This window comes from Hyperolius riggenbachi, chromosome 6, assembly GCF_040937935.1.
Source record: "Hyperolius riggenbachi isolate aHypRig1 chromosome 6, aHypRig1.pri, whole genome shotgun sequence".
Classification (NCBI taxonomy): Eukaryota; Metazoa; Chordata; class Amphibia; order Anura; family Hyperoliidae; genus Hyperolius; species Hyperolius riggenbachi.
The window spans coordinates 127,157,043-127,177,013 of record NC_090651.1 but is presented as its reverse complement, the minus strand read 5'-3'; the positions used below and the strand labels follow the sequence as shown (position 1 = coordinate 127,177,013).

The 19,971-nt window shown below is 45.1% G+C and overlaps 1 protein-coding gene across 1 annotated transcript in view; it reads right to left on the bottom strand.

Annotated features, from left to right (window-relative positions):
• ANKRD45 (ankyrin repeat domain 45) overlaps positions 1 to 19,971 on the bottom strand; it is a 74,782-nt gene that overhangs the window by 51,364 nt on the left and 3,447 nt on the right. Inside the window, exon 2 of the mRNA XM_068239881.1 lies at positions 11,472 to 11,774. Within this exon, the coding sequence (XP_068095982.1) occupies positions 11,472 to 11,721 (250 nt within the window). The 5' untranslated portion in view covers positions 11,722 to 11,774. The remainder of the gene's footprint in view (positions 1 to 11,471; positions 11,775 to 19,971) is intronic.

The window sequence follows — 19,971 nt, the reverse complement described above, 5'->3', positions numbered from 1 at the left end:
TATGCTGTAAGCAGAGTTGTGCACAGAAGCACTGATCCTGCATTCTCTCATCTCGCCCCACCCGGCTACTTTTTCATGCCACCCGGCTGGAAAAAAATTCTGGGGAGAACACTGCAACTCTAATAGTTGTCTGTGTTATTTGTGATCACTGTACAGAGACACTGCTCGGTTCTCTGTTGAAGAGATTGATCTGTTCTTGGAGAGGGGAGATGGAGGATGAAAGCAGTTCCCCACTGTAGGTACAACTTCAGGGGATGAATAGTTTTATCCGTCAGTAGCCCAGCATGAAGGATTACTAACACAGGGATACTCATCTCCCCAGGGAGGCTTCCTCTGGTCCAGGCTGCATCTCTTCTTTCTTCACCAGCTCGCTTGTCACCCAGTGGCAATGTCACTGCAATAGAGATTCCACCAGTCATGCCTTCTGGTACTCAGGCAGCGTTAACTGCCAGGGATGTTACTCTCTTACTAGAGCAGTGACTGGAGGGAGTGGGACAGCAGACTTCACTGGATGGAGACACTCTCTGCAGACTTCACCGCTGCACCAGGAGACAAAATACCCAGATACAGAGAAGCAGAGCCACAGGGACATGAGTAAACCTTCCTAGGAAGGCAATTATTACATTTTCTCCTCACAAATTAAGTTTATATTATTTTTGCCAGGAGGTAGGCTTTCAAAACAATGACAATTGTTTTTCCATATCTAGCATGTCTACCTCCATATCTAGCATGTCTACTGTGTAAAGTAGATGAGCTGACTGAGCACCTGAACTGAAAGTGGTACAACATCTGTACAAATGATGAGCCTGAATGTGTGCATGGAGATGATACAGTGCATCAGTCACCAGTGCTGTCCTGATTGCAACAAGCATCTTACATCATCTGCTGCGTCAAGTCTACGGTTTAGAGCAGGTCAAGTCCACAGTTAGAGGAGGTGATATAGTTAAGCAATTGTTACAAAAAGAGGCAAGATGGATTTATGTACTAAATACCAAGGCTCCATGTGGGTTGAATGAGGAGATCGATTTCACTGGCTTCCTCTAATGTATCTGATATGGTAGCTTATGTTTGTTCTATTTGTTTTTCAGATGGGACTTTGATGGACACAATTGTGTCAATATACACTCATATCATTAATAATATCATGATGTTACGACGTTGTGTAATGCAAATGGACCCTTATTGGACTACTGTGCTGATCTGGCAACCTTGGACTTTTAATTATGCCTGGGACTTCCATTATTGTACCATCACCAATTTATCACATTTGGACTATGGACTCATTTGCTCTGATGGATGTGTCACTGTCTCCAACTGTGCTGGTGGTGGCTCTTGTGGCCCCCCCCCCCCCCTTCTTCGCTTTCTTTGTGGACCCTGGTTTGAGGATTGAATTGTCTTTTTTAAAAAAAAATTTTTGTACATTGGGAATTACTATGATGCTGCATGGACATCATGGACTGAATATGATCATGCTCAAGATAGTTTTTTGTGCCCCATTTAGAACTTGTGGGGGCATATTACGAACTTTGCGTGAACTTGTGGACTATATATGGGCCTATCAGGACCCTAACCTTGCGATTTACTATGATTTAGTGGTTTGAATTTTGCCCTCTTTTAGGTGACTATTGATGCTATGTTTATTCTATAGATCATCATATATCATATTATTGTATAATGTCACTGTATATGTGTCACTAGATAGGGTTTTATACGTGCAGGGATTGGTGATATGGCTTTATTTATGCAGGGATTGATTATTGGGCTTTATTTATGCGCTGTCGCTTGATGGCACTGCCCTGTGGTGTGCTGTGTGCCGAGTGACTGGCTCATGTCATACCTACTTCCTATTTGCGCTCCAGCGTGGAGTCTATTGTACTCTTTTGCCCTCTGTCCTGCCTGTTCAACCCCCATTGGCTGAGCGGTGCGCGTGGTGCGCGCACGTCATGCGACCACGTGACACCGCCGGCTTTAACTGTTATTGGATAGCGCTGTCTTGTATTGTTACACAATGGTTGATGTGTGACCATTCACGTCATACTTACTTCCTGGTTTGCGCTCCAGCGTAGCGTCCTCTGTGCTCTTCCGCCCTCTGCCCCGCCTACCTAGCATCTATTGGTTGAGCGGCGCGCGTGATGCGCGTACGTCGCGCAATCACGTGACACCGCTCTGCTCACTATTTAACTTGGCGTTCGTCGCCATTATGGCTACAGGAGTCCCCCTCTCTCTTGATAAAGCGGCGTCGGTTGCCGCGGAACCGGTGGAGACATCCGCCTGGGGCCTTCTCTTCCCTCTGCTGCCTGTCATTGCGCCCATCCGGCTAAGTATTTTTGCCTTCTATACTTTGTTCAGCCACACAGCATACGGTATCATAGTCACAGCCTTGAGCCATATCACTGATATTTGCACTATTGTTAGTGTTAGACACATTGATCATATTGCATCCTTTGGTTGTTTTGCATCATATTGATGGTTATATTTGCACTGTGTGTTCACTTTTCTTCCTTACAGGTTTTTCTTCACTGTTTAGGCATAAACACTGAACCCGGGTTCAATTACCTGGGGTAGCTCTGTATTGAGCACCTCAGAGTATAATACACTACTGTACTTATCATATGATGGTGCGTTCTTTATTCATTGATTGATGTATGGTATATTTGATTGATCATTACAGGCAGCATGATATATTTTAATTAATTTTAACATGTTCTATAGTGATTGTCATTATAATATAATAAATTGTTACATTTGGAATATATTACTTGTGTGGTGCTGTATCTAAAAGGACATGGTTCTCTTCTTTTAGACTTCACTGGATGGAGACACTCTCTGCAGACTTCACCGCTGCACCAGGAGACAAAATACCCAGATACAGAGAAGCAGAGCCACAGGGACATGAGTAAACCTTCCTAGGAAGGCAATTATTACATTTTCTCCTCACAAATTAAGTTTATATTATTTTTGCCAGGAGGTAGGCTTTCAAAACAATGACAATTGTTTTTCCATATCTAGCATGTCTACCTCCATATCTAGCATGTCTACTGTGTAAAGTAGATGAGCTGACTGAGCACCTGAACTGAAAGTGGTACAACATCTGTACAAATGATGAGCCTGAATGTGTGCATGGAGATGATACAGTGCATCAGTCACCAGTGCTGTCCTGATTGCAACAAGCATCTTACATCATCTGCTGCGTCTGAAAAATCATAGTTGGTTACAAACAGAATTTTTGGGGTAATAACAATAAAAGACAAAATAGCATTCTGTAGCATTGCTACATACTATATACATTTTTTCAACAAGAGTTTTGCCTTTCTATAACAGATTTACATGTCTTTTTGTAAACAAGAGTAACATTTGTAACTACTCAGTTCTGGTCACCTCCCCCCCTCCCCATTGTATTTTATTTTTTAAATTATAACTTGATGTTGCTTAGAGACTGTAAGAAGTGAGTGGTTGTTTCCAGAAAGCATATCCATCGCCAGCTAAGAATTTGCTGATCTGGCTGTAGGCTTTCACTGAGCTGAACAAAGAATGGGAACTGTTAAGCTAGCAGAGCCTGCAGATTATGCAACAATACATTGGCTGCAGTACATTTGGAAGGAATTAAGATGCTTGTGTTTGTCAGTACACACGCTGTAATACCTGAAGTTAATAACATGTTATTCCGCAAGCACCAAACTCAACGTCTTGGCATTGCTTGTATTGTAAAACCTCAGAAGGAACACACAGAGCTGTAATTATAAAACATGGATACCAGGGTCATGGGGGTTCTAAACAAGCTAATTCTATCCCCAAACAGAGGCTTAAAGGGTATCTGTAACCTTAAAAATAAAAAAGTTACATACTTACTTCAGCATCTGTACGGGGAAGGCTTTGGATGGTCCAGAGGCTTCCCTGGTCTCCCTATGCCCCTTTTGCGCTCTGCCACTCTAAACTATTTTTGACAATGGCCTGGGTCTGTCCAGCATGACGTCTCTTGTACACAGCTTTATTTTCCTGCATGATTGACTCCATGCGACTGCACAGACGCAAGCCATGCTTGTACACAGAGAGGAGTTGCGGAGGATCAGGGAAGGCTCTGGAGCATCTAGAGGGTTCCTCCTACTGTGACTTTTTAAAAAAAATTACAGGTTTGCTTTAATGCCCCTCTCACACACACCGCAGTTATTTGCGTCATGGTACTCTCCCATGCCACAGTTTGTTGCACTGGCCATTAGTCTCTATGAGACTGGCCACCGTACCCGTGGTGTGACGGAAGTGCTTCCGGCCACGCAGAGGCAACGCAGACTCTGCAGTGCATTGCTGAGTGGTATGAGTGGCACCACTTGGCACACCATTGCATTAGTCAATGGCACAGCAACAATCTATGCTGTGGTAGCGGTGTGGCACATATGCACCGATCATTCAAACTTCAGTGACATACGTCTTGTCTATCAGGGAACATGTCACTGAGCGGGGGGTGGGGCTAATCACCCTGTCAGTGCACTCTGCCCCAAAGTGACTAAAAGACAAAATGGCGCAGTGCGAATGTCCTGCGGCAGCATCCCCTTACACAGGACAATCGCACTGCAACAAGATTGCAATTAGCCTAAAGCTAACCTTATACAACTGAGATTTGCTTTGCTGTCATCCAGTCACTCTCTGTTTTATAGCAAGATAAGTCAGGTCAGGATGAAACTATGATATGTATTTTCCCAGCAGCCACTAAACAAGTTGCATAAAAAGACTGCCTGGCAGTTACCCATATCGTGCTGCACTTTCTGGTTGTGACAAGATATGAGCACATAAAATTGGTGGAGTTCTGAACTTTCCAATGTCCGCATTAGAATTTTGCAATTTCAATCTGAACGGATTGGAATTAATGGAAGTCCAACATCTAAATTCTGAAAGATAATCAAAATTACTCTTTTTCGCACAAATAGTGAAAATTGTTTATGTGAAACAAGGTGATATTATGATCTATTTTCACAAAATTAAAATATTTTCACAAATTCACACTTATCATCTAATCATATTTAAAATATATACAAAATAAATGACAATTTCGTGATTTCCCAATGCAACCTCGGAATCTTCAAAATTCAACATTTATTTGGAATTCCATGTTGAATTCAAAGCATCATTTCTGAATTTTAGCAAATTTGGAATTCACCAATTCTGACCATCCCTAGGTAATGTCCTTTAACTCTATGGTCCTGATGCAGTAAACTCCAGTAAAGTTGGCATGTGCAGGGAGGTTAGTGGTCAATTTTACCATTACTAGTGCAGTGGGAGCACTGGCTGTGAAGCCTTAGAGCCATGTGCGTCATCGGTTTTATGCGCGTATTGCTATAGTAACTTGCAACGTGACAATCATTACCATGGCAGCACGCACATTGCTGCAGTAATGCAAATGATGCTGAGGATTAACAGATGATGCTCCCCTTGTGCTAGTAATGGTAAAATTACTGTGCACTCCTTGCGCATGCCAACTTTACCAGAGTTTCTTGCATCACATCCTATATGGCTGATCAGCTGAAAGCTCTCACAGAAGTCCATCGTTAATTGTTCAAATGAACCTGCAGGAAGCCACTATGTGGAAGTGCAACTTGTACCCGCGTAATGTCTGACAATGGATTATCTCTTCATGCAAGCTGTTAGGCTTGGTTCACACATAAATCTGCACATTTCCAGTCCAGTCCAGTACTGCCCTGTCAGTTTTGCATCAGTTTTCTGTCAGTTTTACCTGACTGACCTGGAAATGTACACATTTTATGTATGAACACAGCCATAGAAAACTGATACAAAACTGACAGAACTGGACAAGACCAGAGATATACATGTTTTATGTATGAACACAACCATCACATACAAAACTGATAGTCCCGGACCGGAAATGTACAGATATATGTATGAACACTTACATATAAACACATATAAAACTGATGCCAACTGTCAAAAACTGACAGGACAGGACATCTTTGTATGTGTGAACCAAGCTTACAGAGACAGCTGCCAGAAAGGTATGTGGCTGGAGTTCTTCTTCAATACTGGTGGATTTATTTCAGTACTCTGCATGTAGATATCACTATAGCAAATCACAGAGTATAGCCAAGGCATCAGCATTTCCTGAAGCAGGGATTAAGAAATGCAAAACACACACTTCAGGACACATGAATAAAAAAAAAATCAGATCCAGTTTGGCTCAGCTGTCCTGTACAGTAATTACTTTGATTGAATCCAATGTTGATATATTGACCCCGATGTTTCCGATCTGTGAACATTTGATAAATCACAGTTTGTGTGATTAAAGGATGGTCAGCTATGACAATAAATTTGCATTGAGCAACTGGGGGAGGAGCAGTTGAGATAAACTACCAGAGTTTGTACTGCATTAAAGGGACACTTAAGTATCTGAAAAAAAATGAGTTTTACTCACCTGGGGCTTCCAGCAGCCCCCTGCAGCTGTATCGTGCCCACGTCGACTCCATCAGATGCTCCTGGCCCCGCCGGCAGCCACTTCTGGTTACGGCGTCAGGAGCCAACAGGCTGGGAACGTAAGTGATTCTTCGCGTTCCCGGCCTCAATAGTGCCCTCTATGCTGCTATATGCTATATGCTATAGCAGCATAGAGGGCACTATTGTGGTCGGGAACGTGAAGAATCACTCGCGTTCCTGGCCTATTGGCTCCTGTCGCTGTAACCAGAAGTGGCTGCCGGCGGGGCCAGGAGCATCTGATGGAGTCGGCGTGGGCACGATACAGCTGCAGGGGGCTGCTGGAAGCCCCAAACTCATTTTTTTTCAGAGACTTAAGTGTCCCTTTAACTAGTACCAGGGGCTAGGATCCTAAGAGATATGGGGCACTTTTGAGTACCCCACAGTGGCGTAGCTAAGGAGCAGTGGACCCCGATGCAAGTTTTACAATGGGGCCCCCCCAAGCACTCTATACGTAACAATTGATACGGCGCACCAAAACCTGCCAAGGGCAACTACAGTTTCAGAGGTGCAAGAAAAGGATGGGAAACAGTTTGTTAGGGATTACCACTATTCAAAGTATCTATAGAAGTAATTATTATGAGCACAGGACCAATAGAGAGCTAATACTGTAGTTGAGGGAGAGCCCTTTGGGGCCCCTCTGGCCCAAGGGCCCCGATGCGGTCGCTACCTCTGCAACCCCTATTGCTACGTGAGTGTGGCCATGCACCAGAATGCTGGTATGGTCATGGGTGGAGCCAAATTTACATGAACTTAACAGCGGTCTAAGTAGCCCTGCCCAGAAGAAAAATGTTGGATGAAGCCCCCTCTCCATTAATGCAAAATAAAAGAAATACAGCATATCACATAAATAGGTAGTGTCACTTAAAAATAACTAGGCAGAGTTACCTGGCTTCTGTGCTGGCTTGTCTATCTTTCTGCTGGGCGGGCTGACCTGCTGCCAGGTTATCTAACAGTCCCCCATAGCATTCCCTGACCTTCTAGTGGACCCCCCCCCATGCTCCCACGGGCCTTCCATTGAGGCACCACAACTCCTAGCATGTCCCCATAGTAGAACCACATCTCCCTGCATGCCCCCATAAAGGCATCACAGCGCCAAGCATGGCACCACAGCACCCAGTATGCCCACATAGAGGCACCACAGCACCCAGCATACCCCCGATGAATGCACCACAGCACCCAGCATACCCCCGATTAATGCATCACAGTGCCCAGCATACCCCCGATTAATGCATCACAGTGCCCAGCATGGCACCACAGCACCCAGTATGCCCACATAGAGGCACCACAGCACCCAGTATGCCCACAAAGAGGCACCACAGAACCCAGTATGCCCACAGAGGCACCACAGCTCCCAGCATAACCCCGATTAATGCACCACAGCTCCCAGCATACCAGCCATTGAGGCAACACAGCTGATGACTCTGCCTGGGGGACATCTGGGGCACCCCAGAATAGATCTGGGACATGTGCCACTGATCTTTGAAGAAAGCAACGCCCCTGAGTCTGGTATAAAAGCTAGCATTGGTTGCAGTGCAATCAATCTTTGATAACATTTCTACTGAAACCTACTCATACGATAGATAAGGGGAATATCAATCACAACTACTCATTCCAAATCCACTGATTCCAAATTGGAGACTAATCATAACTCTTGCCAGTTTTGGCTGTTCTGGAACCTTTTTTTGGGCTTTATGCTAGTTGTCATGTCTCATCATCTTGAATTTTCAAAGTCAGCCACTAGAGGTCAGCACTAAGCAGAAAAAATGTTCCAGTACTAAACAATTTTGTATTGGGGGCCTTTTTTCCATTGTGCTCCACAACATGGTAGCCATTTCAGATATTCCCAATGAGAGAGACTTTGGCGTGATTTTCATGTGATCCAACTGGTGTATGGCACAACTGTGATTTGCAACAGGAGAAAAAAGCACAATATGTAAAAATTTTGAATTGCCAGATCTCAAAAAAATGACATAGCAACGCAATTACTATGCAATTTTTTTTTGTGCTCCTTAGTTGGTACAGGAGCACAAATGCACGAAAATCTAAATGCAGCATATCACATAAATAGGCAGTGTCACTATATGGGGCATGCTGGGTGCTGTGTAGTGCCATGCTGGGGGCTGTGGTATCTCTATGGGGCATGCTGGGTGTTATGGTGACATACTGGAAGCTGTGGTGCCTGGAGCCTCCACTGGGTGCATGCATCGTTGTGTGTGTCCTCACTGTTGTTCCCCCTGGCCCCCCAGCAGAATAGCTCAGCAGGAGCAACTACTTATCAGGTGATGCTGGTAGTTAGAATATCAGTAACACATTATTACGGATATTCTACTATCAGCTTTCCTGCTAATAATGACTAACACTAACCGGGAGCATTACAACCTCCTGCACCATTATGAAGGCGGCTATAACCACTGACGGCACTACAAGGGCTGCATTATAGTAGAGGGCACTGTAACTGGAGGCCCCTTAATGGAGAGACCTATTACTGGAAACACAAAAGTGAAGGACAGTATACTGAAAAGCTCAGTAACTGTTGGAGGCACTATAACAGAGGCACTCTGACTGCAAGAACTATAATTGAGGGCACCCCGACCCTTGTCAAAAACAATAACCAAAATGCATGCTCACCATTTTACGCACACTGTCCCATATCCTCCTTGGTCCCCCTTTGTGTTCCCGTGTCCTTGTTTGTTCCGTGTCCTCCTTTGTGTCCTCGTTTGTCCCATGTCCTCCTTCATCCCCTTTTGTGTCCCTGTGTCCTTGTTTGTCCCCTGTCTCCTCCTTTGTCTTTCTTTGTGTCCCTGTTTGTCCCATGTCCTCCTTTGTCCCCATGTCCTTGTTTGTCCCCGAGTCCTCCTCCATCCCCCTTTGTGCCTCTGTGTCCCCGTTTTCCCTGTGTCCTCCTTAATCACCCTTTTAGCCCCCCTGTGTCCTCATTTGTCCTGTGTCCTACTCTGTCCCCCTGTGTCCTTAATTGTCCCGTGGCCTCGTTCATCCCCATTTGTGTAACAATAATAATTTCTTTTTTTGTATAGTGCTTTTCTCCTGTCGGACTCAAAGCACTTGCAAGGCAACCACTAGAGCACACTCAGTAGGCAGTAGTAGTGTTATGGAGTCTCACTCAAAGAACTCCTTACTGAATAGGTGCTGGCTTACTGAACAGGCAGAGCCAAGATTCAAACCCAGGTCTCCTGTGTCAGAGGCAGAGCCCTTAACCATTACACTATACTTTGTCCCGTGTCCTCCTTCATCCCCCTTTGTGTCCTCCTTTGTCCCTTGCGTCCCCATTTGTACACTGTGTCCTCCTACGTTCCTCCCCATGCAGAGTTAAAAGTAGCAAAAGCCAATTTCATGTCTCCCCTGATCCTGGGAGCTGGCAGCAATTAGACATCTCTCCCTCACTCTTCCCCCTAGTGCCAGTCATGTGTCATGACATGATCAGGAAAAGCCAGCACTAGGGGAAGAGGGAGGGAGAGGAGAAGCTGCTGATCATCGTGGGCACACTCGGATCATGTGAGAGATGTGATTGGCATGAGAAATAGTAGGGATACGTGACTTGGAAGGCAGCCGCGCCACCCTTGGGAAGTGCTCACATTGCACCAGAGTGTTGTGGCAGCCAGTTTGTCCTAGGAGACCATTTTTCATCTTCTGCTTAACCTCGCTAGCGTTACAATAAAATCGCCAGGGGGGCGGCGCAGCACTTTTTAAATTTTTTTTAAAATCATGTAGCTAGCCTAGCGCTAGCTACATGATAGCCGCTGTGCAGCAGCATCCCCCTACCCCTTCCAATCGCCTCCGGCAATCAGAGCAAACAGGGAATCCCGTTCAGAACGGGATTTCCTGTTTGGCTTCCCCCGTCGCTATGGCGATGATCGGGATGACGTCATCGATGTCATCCACGTCATGGCGTCTGGGGGAGTCCCGATCCACCCCTTAGCATAGCTTGGCCTGCGCAAGGGGTCGGGGCGGGGCAGCGGTAAAATTATGCAAATCAGCCCACCAGGGCCTGAGAAATCCTCCACGGCGGCTTACCCCGAACTCAGTTCAGGATTACCGCCAAGGAGGTTAAAATAGCTTTTCAGAACTCTGCAACTGAAAAAGTACCAAAAAGTAGATGAAAAATGACTGTCAAAATGATTCTGAGTATTTTATCGCTTGTTGGTAGCTTAGAGAGGAACTTTAACCCAGGATTGATCTTCATCTCAATCGGTAGCCAATAGCCCCTTTCCCACAAGAAATATGTACTCCTTTTCTTGAATAGATCATAGGGATGTCTGTATGGCTGATATCGTAGTTAAACCCCTAGTGTGATGGTTTTCTGTCCGTGAACCTTGTTGCACTGTGGGAAATTGGGAAATAACAGCTGTTTCAGACTTCCAAGCAAGCAGTATTTCCCTCTGTAAACATATATTATATATATAGCCTATGTAGCCTATCACATTGTTAGTTGGTATGTTTATAGATAATGGCAGTTGGTGCTCTTTTGGTTTTTTTTCTCATGTCTGCTGGTAGTAAAGATGATGATCCGGAGGCTCAAGGTGGATTAAACAACATGAATGGATTACATGACGAATAGTAATTATTCTTAATCTATCATCTATTTTTTAACTTCTCACTTAGCAATGTATTGATTTATTTTTTCCCCTTCTACTATCTTTCGGTAAAGCTCCTCTTTGAAAGGCATTTTATTGATAAGGTTTAAAAACATTACCTAGGAGAACACTTGGGAGAAAAGATGAATTGAATAAGTGCTCAGGTATTGTAGGTAGTGACTGCAGGTAATAAAGGGGAGGTGCAAAAACATGTAAATAAATGCAAATTGTATGCTAATTTTATGAGTTGGGCCAATTTAATTCTAATTTGCATAAGCTCAGAGTGATCAATATATCATTGATCACGGAACCCATATTTTGACAATCATGCAAAGCACATTCTTCCCAGAGCTACAATATGTACAAATGACATACAAGACATAGTAAAGAAAAACCTTTTACCTCGAGTCGTTTGCTGGTTAATATTGGCTCCATATTTCACTAATGCTCTTACAACATCCACATGCCCGAGAATGCAGGCTAGAAATAGGGGGCTTCTCCCCAGCACATCTTCCTCTAACAGCCATTTCCTGCTTTGCTCAGAATTAACTTCAGCTGGATCTTCATAAATGGACTGCAGGCCTTGTACATTTCCTTCCAAAGTGTACACAACAACTGGGTTCCTAGTAGAGTCAGGATTTACTACATCCATCCTTATCCTCCAAGTATCTCAAGTAATTCTCTGAGATTCACAGTGACTTTTCACTGGAATAAAAATAGGAGATATTAATAATTACCATATAACAATTCATTAAAGAGACACTGAAGCGAAAAAAAATGATGATATTATGGATTTGTATGTGTAGTACAGCTAAGAAATAAAACATTAAGATCAGATATATCAGTCTAATTGTTTCCAGTACAGGAGGAGTTAAGAAACTCTAGTTGTTATCTCTATGCAAAAAAGCCATTAATCTCTACGACTTTAAAAGTCGTGGAGAGGGCTGTTATCTGACTTTTATTATCTCAACTGTAAGTGAACTAATTACCTTTTCTCTGCCAGAGGAGAGGTCATTAGTTCACAGACTGCTCTGAAAGAATCATTTTGAATGCTGAGTGTTGTGTAATCTGCACATATTAGAGAATGATGCAATGTTAGAAAAAACACTGTATACCTGAAAATAAAAATATGAGGATATTTTCTTTGCTGCTAATCTTCTAGTAATTATTCACAGTACACAACCAATTCACTATATCATATAATTTTTTTTGCTTCAGTGTCTCTTTAAATTGAGCTGCCAGACCTGTAAGTGATAAGGAGTTAACATGTCACACAACTCTACAAGGTCGTTCTTACTCCCCTTTCAGCAACCTATCCCAACCTTAAAGAGGAACTCCAGTGAAAATAATGTAATAAAAAAGTGCTTCATTTTTACAATATTTATGTATAAATGATTTAGTCGGTGTTTGACCATTGAAAAATCTTTCCTCTCCCCAATTTTACTGCTGGCAGGTGATGTCAGTGGAAGGATAAGCTGCTTGCTTTTTTGGCAGTCGGAAACAGCTGGAAACAGCTGTTATTTCCCACAATGTAACAAGGCTCCCACCACATTCAGCCATACAGAGCCCCCTGATGATCTGTTTGAGAAAAGGAATAGATTTCCCGTGGAAAAAGGGGTATCAGCTACTGACTGGGATGAAGTTAAATCCTTGGTTACGGTTTCTCTTTAACCTACTTCATTCTATCATAATCTTGCAACCTGACTTTTCTTAACTCATTAACCACAACCCCTGATAGTCATAACTTGAGCCTCATACCTATACCTTTTCCCTACTAGAACCTCAACATCAGGGACAGGACAATGTTCCCCAGCACTAGAGGCAGAGATTCTGAAGCCCCCCTTACCCAGTATAGTTAGCTGGTTGTACCCCCAGTATTAGGCAGCAGGGATGGGCGTTCGAGTATTTAACTACTCGAATTCAAAATTAAAATGAGGCTTGATTGCCTCAGGTGTGACCATGGGAGACGGGGGGTGTTACTTACCCAGAAGTCCATCGGCTTCTATGCGCCTCACTCCACTCGCAAGCCATTTATGGCACGCATTTCATGACTCTCTACCACACTTCCTCCTTCAAGCCGGTATTGAGTTGTGCAACGCGTCCCATAGGTCGCGTGTGAGTGGAGTGAGAAGCATAGAAGCCAACGGACTTTTGGGTAAGTAACCCCCTGTCTCCCATGGTCACACCTGAGGCAATAAAGCCTCATTTTAATTTTGAGTTAGAGTAGTTGAATACGCGAAAGTCCATCCCTGTTAGGCAGCCCCTTCCCCAGTATACATAGCCATACGTGTCCTCAGTATTAGGACCCCCTTCAGTATATGTGAGTGGAGCATGCTAGAACACTCATCTGTTGGCACTGCCAGGATCTTCAGCCTATTGGACTCGCAGCATTCCCCTTCTCTGACTCCTCCAGTGGATGGGAGGAGTAATAAGAGACCCCACTAGAGGGTGTTATAGAGATTAGATGCTGCAATTGTGAGACAGGCTGAGATTCCAGCAGTTTTGACAGCTGAGTGTTCCAGCATGCTCCACTCTCCATATGGCGAGGGGGTGGGAGCACTTGGGGAGGCACAGGCGTACCTTCAGTTCTCTGTGCCCAGAGGCATGTGCCTCCCCAATCTCTAAAAGAGAACAAATGGTTGGCACTACAGCGGTTTGACATGCATAAATCAGCTTCAGAGACATGCAGATTGCACAGGAGGACTACAAACACCTCTCTTCTCTGGAACCTCTTAAGCGTGCTCAAGCAAAAGCATCAAGTGGCAAGCAAACAAAAGAAAGCAGGAGGCTGCAACCATATTGGGCAAAGGCTTCTGGTTAAATACTGTCCAGAGCCGGCGTTTAGCGTTACTTCCGGTGGCAGTGCCGCCCATACTTCCGCGTCATAGGATCCTATTTTTTCTGCTTCACTCGGTCCCCCTTCTCTTCTCCCTTCCCATCCTTCCTCTCTCCCCACCTTTGAACCTAAGGTGTACGTTTGTCTGAGTCGGGCCCTTCCCATGTATGGCCGCTAGGGGGAGTTTTTTACCCACCCTATGCGACCATTTGTACCCATGCGCCGTATGCATAATAATGCAGTACACATGTACCCAATTGACATGCGTATGTTATAGGCGCTATGCGGATTTACGTACGCGTGTGAAGTACGTTGACGCAATGCGTCAATACGTACGCACACGTGACGCGGAAGTATGGGCGGCGCTGCCACCGGAAGTAACGCTAAACGCCGGCTCTGGACAGTATTTAACCAGAAGCCTTTGCCCAATATGGTTGCAGCCTCCGTAGAAGCGCTATCCAGCGCGAAACGGCTGTCAGGCATCCTGTGCCCAGCACCCACCACCATCCACGCCTCCTCTCACCAGGGTATGTGTTTTCCATGCTATTTTTGCAAGATGTTGCACGTCTGCGCTTTATCCATGTTACAATAAACCGAACACTTGCAGCAGTGCCAGCTTTCCTGCTTTCTTTTGTTTACCCTCCCCAATCTCTGCCTCGGCCCTGCTTAAAGTGAACCTCCGGACTAAAAATCTACTCAGCAGAACTGAAAAGGCTTGGTGTTTCTTTAACAGTTTCACAGCATCAGAACTTTGTTTTTCTTACCAAAGCATCATTTTTAGCTGCATTTTTAGCTAAGCTCCACCAGTCAAATAAAACTGCACGGGCTTTTTTCCCCTGATGCTGTGCAAAGCATGATGGGATTTCCTGTTGTTATTCATGTTGCCTAGCAACTGGGAGAGGTGATCAGTACACAGGACAGTTGTGTCTCATGCTCCCTGTCACCTCCTTTCAACCAAAAAGATGGCTGCCCTCATGAAATCAAACATTTGCTTGTTCTTTTAAAAAAGGGTGGGTAAGAGATTATATTACCTATCTATTTTAATTAACATAACTAATGTAACTTAATGACAGTATGTTTGTTTAGGCTGAAGTTCCTCTTTAACATCAACTCCAACCTTTCACCTGAGCCTAATATTGCTTTTAACCTTTGAATTGATATATTTGTCCCTCTGAAAATATTGCCAGGCTTGTCGCTAGCCGTCTGTGTTTACCTGAGGCTTGTCAATCAGCCTCCTCCATATTGCCGCCTCCATTACAGGCTCCCCCATCCCCCGCCGATCCCTGCCTCTGCTAGCTTCCTCCAATCGAAAGCCAAGCCGTGACCCAGGAGTACTTCCGATTGGAGGAAGCTAGCAGAGGAGGGGAGCCTGTAATGGAGGTGGCAATACGAAGGATGATGATTGACAAGCTTCAGGTAAACACAGACGACTAGCAACAAGCAGATTGTCACTAGCCTGGCAATATTTTCAAGGGGGACAACAGAGCGCAGGGGGGACTGGCAGCAACAACAGAATGACACAGAGGCATGTCATTGTGCACATGACATGCCTCTGGGTCCTATTAAGATTTACAAATTCTGCCTCGGGTTCTATTTAATAAACAATGCAATTTAGGGTTATTTACCCACTGAACAGCACTGACGTGGGAAGCTGTGGGCAAAATACAGCCCTATCTAGGCATCTACCTCAGAGCAACGGCCAATGAAACATGGAAGCCAATTATCAGGGACACAGGTGGTTTCCGTGTTAAAAGTGAGTTAATGGCGTGAACATTAATAGGCAACGCAACAGAGAGGGAAAAAGTTGCACAGTGCAATATACGTGTGATGCAACACACAGTGAAGCATACAGCACATGAAATGTATGTTTCCCAGCAACTGTAAATGTGCACATTATATTGTAATAATCAAAAAAGCGTTAAGTGCATTTAAAATACCATTATGTAACAATTTATTAAAATGAAATAAAGTAAGTAATAACAAGAATAAACAAGTCAATAGACAATATTTTATATAGGTATGTATCTACAATCACTCGCACATTCAGTCAGGCCACAACCATACCACCTCCACTCACTGCAGTGAAAAAATGGACTTGGAGGGTCCAGATAAAGTGTGCAAAATGGCCATTTTTTTTCACTGCAGTGAGTGGAGGTTGGCAAGATGTGGCTTTACTGAATGTGCGATTTGATTATTACAATATAATGCACATTTACAGTTGCTGGGAAACATACATTTTGTGTGCTGTATGCTTCATTGTGTGTTGCATCACACGTATATTGCACTGTGCAACTTTTTCCCTCTCTGTTGCATTGCCTATAAATATTCATGGCATTAACTCCCTGTGTCCTGTTAGAATTTAAGTATTATATGCTTGAATTCGTAGGTCTCAGTTACTTTAACTGAGTTAGTTAAAAGACTTGATGTGCAGAATCGCCCTTTAAGGAGAATTTCTCTTAGGCCCCGTTCACACTGCACGCGTTTCCAGCCGCGTTTTGGAAACGCGTGCAGGTGGCCGACACGCACGGCATCAGACATTGCATAGAGTGCAATGTCTGATGTTCACACTGCATGCGTTCCGGACCTGTGCGGTCCGGGAACGCATGCTGCATGCATTTTTTGTAAAAACGCATGGCTGTCCCATTCACTTTTCAGTGATGGGATCAGCCACGCAATGCACACAAACGCGGATGGCGTGCGTTCGTACGCGTTGCGGTCCGCACGCGTTCCGCACGCATGGCCATCCGCGTTTGTGATGTGAACGGGGCCTTAGGGCCTGTTTCCACTACACGCAGATTTGATGCAGATTGGATGCAGAATGGATGCAGAAAAACTGACTCCAATGAATGCCTATGGGCCTGTTTCCACTAAACGCGATTATTCTGATGCAGATTTTCCCATAGGCATTCATTGGAGTCAGTTTTTCTGCATCCAATCTGCATCAAATCTGCGTGTAGTAGAAACAGGCCCTTATAGACTCCAATGAATACCTATGGGAAAATCTGCATCAGAAAAATTGTGTTTAGTGGAAACAGGCCCATAGGCATTCATTGTAGTCAGTTTTTCTGCATCCAATCTGTGTGTAGTGGAAACAGGCCCTTAGAGATAAATAAAGACAGTTCTGATTTTCAGTAGAACATTGTACTGGAACTCCCAAGGCTGTATCAGAGATATCCAGTGCAGAGGCCAGACCAGCTGGCGACGTACAACATAAACATGAGCCATTGTTATGAAAATATTCTCACAAGAACATTAAACAATGGCCTCCTCAGAACAAGGTGACAGTTCCTTGGAAAATTGAATTTTCCAGGGCATGCGCAGTAAAGACTGTGCTTGTCATGATATCATGAGGTCTTATCAGCCAATAGCAGGCGATGAGGTATTGATCCGTCCCTGCTCAGATGATGTCACATTTAACTCTTTAGAGTTAGTATAAGAAGAGCTAACAAGCTCCTTTAGGGGTACTGCTGCTTCTGACTTCTGGCTGATGACTTCCACTTTCTACTCTTTTTGCAATGTATTGTCATCTTATCTAACTGTATGCTGTATATAGGCCTAAGTGCCACGTAGTATAGATGTAACATAAGAGAAAGCCTGGTCGCCATTCAAAAGGAATGGACCAAGAAGCCTGTAACGCAAAGAGGACTTACTACAGACCAATTGCTTCGCTGAGGTGTAACGAGCATGTAGAGATAAGCATCTGTATATCTGTTTACTGAATAAACTCCTGAAACTTTGACGACGTCTAAGAAGTTCTATCTCCTATGCTGTTGCTGTGATGAGAGTCAAGTTATCACACTTCCTGTGATATGGTGCCGAACGAAGGTGTAGTGTTGTTGTCCATAGCAACCAACGTATAGATTCTTACATGTCCCTGATAACTGGCTTCCACTTTTTTGATTATTACAATATACTGTTTATGTTTAAAGGAGAGAGGGCTACTCCCATTTTCAAATTAGCTCCTGTTTGAAATGTACTTTTTACAGGTGCAACACTGATCCTTGCATTATCAGTTAAACCCAGTATCGGACTGGGAGCTGGAAAAACTGAGGAAATCCACTTGCTGGCCAAGCAGCAATCAGGTGTTGCTGCTCACAGTGAGGACTTGCTGCAAGTTTCTATTGGGAGTGATAACACAGGGTTACTGCTGCTTGGCCAGCTGGTGGATTTCCTCAGATTTTCCAGCTCTCAGTCCGACACTGACATGAGCCCACTAATGCAGTTGTGTCCGCTTTTCAGTTACACATCAATGTTACAGATGCTGAAAAGCAGACACAACTGCGTTAGTGGGCTCAGACCCTAAATTGGCAGCCATGGCCACAGGATTCAGTTTTTTTTCTTGTACTTCACCCCTTTTTCCTACCTATTCACCTTGCCCCCCCCCCCTGAAGTTGTGCAGTGTGGTCTGCTGTAGCCTGGTACATTGGTGTGGTCATGAGGAGTTTGGGACCTGGAGTTTTTTCCACCTTGCCGCTGCCTGGGTTCATTATCTGCGCAGGTACAGTCCTCCCCTGCTGCTACCCAAGAGATCAGGGCTCCGCGGAGGTAGGACACAGTGCTGATCGGGAAACCTTTGGCCTCGCTGGATGCCAGCTCCATCCATCCATCGCCTGCTGCTGCTCCACCGCAGCAGGGACACTAATGGTTCAGCCCCTCTATGCTGCCAGCCACTAAACTAGAAATAAGGGCCACCGAAGCCGGATGCTTCTGCATAGTCCCCAACAGTCCCGATTTGGGCGGGACTATCCCAGGCTCCGCCCCCTCATCCCGGATCTCGCCCACTCCTCCTTAAAGAGACTCTGTAACGTCAAAAAGATCCCCTGGGGGGTACTCACCTCGGGTGGGGGAAGCCTCCGGATCCTAATGAGGCTTCCCACGCCGTCCTCTGTCCCACGGGGGTCTCGCTGCAGCCCTCCGAACAGCCGGCGACAGAGCCGACTGTCAGTTCAATATTTACCTTTGCAGGCTCCAGTGGGGGCGCTGTGGCTGCTTTCCGCTCCGAACTACACGGAAATACCCGATCTCAGTCGGGTCCGCTCTACTGCGCAGGCGCCGGAAACTTGCGCCTGCGCTGTAGAGCAGACCCGACGGTGATCGGGTATTTCCGTGTAGTTCGGAGCCGACAGCCGTCAGAGCGCTTGCGCAGGAGCCAGGAAGGTAAATAATGACGTCATCTTGTACGGAGGGCTGCAGCGAGACCCCCCTGGGACAGAGGACGGCGTGGGAAGCCTCATTAGGATCCGGAGGCTTCCCCCACCCGAGGTGAGTACCCCCCAGGGGATCTTTTGATGTTACAGATCCTCTTTAAGTCCCGTTTTAGCAGATACACTAGGTGCCCTTCAGATATTTACATTGCTCTGCCTCAATCCCCATAACTGCTGTCTCTCTTCCTGCTCTGGAGACAGTCTGATGATCTCACACACACTTGTGGCTTGCTTGAAGCTAATTGGCTGTGTGGACTGACACTGAGCTCCGTCTAGCTCCGCCCCTTTTTTCAGAGACCCAGCAGAGCACATGATGCAGACAGAGAAAGGAAGCAGGAAGCTGAAACCTACTGGAGGAGGCAAGTGAATCAATGCAGCTACACTCCAATATACAAACAAACGGGGCTTTGTCTGAACCAAAGTTCTCTTTATTTCTTCAATATAGTCTTCCAGAAAGCAGGTGATAAGTGTAGACATGAACATCAGACCTTCACTTCATAAAAACAATGCCTGACACGTGTTTCACGGCCATAAGCCGCTTCCTCAGAGGCACATCAAATAAACATCAAAGTCTAGGACATAAAAGCACCAACGCGATCTGGAGTCAGTAGAAAGAAACACCTTCCACGCCGATCTCTATGGGAGAAGGCTGCAAGAGGTCTCTTGCAAGAGGTCTCTTGCAGCCTTCTCCCATAGAGATCGGCGTGGAAGGTGTTTCTTTCTACTGACTCCAGATCACGTTGGTGCTTTTATGTCCTAGACTTTGATGTTTATTTGATGTGCCTCTGAGGAAGCGGCTTATGGCCGTGAAACACGTGTCAGGCATTGTTTTTATGAAGTGAAGGTCTGATGTTCATGTCTA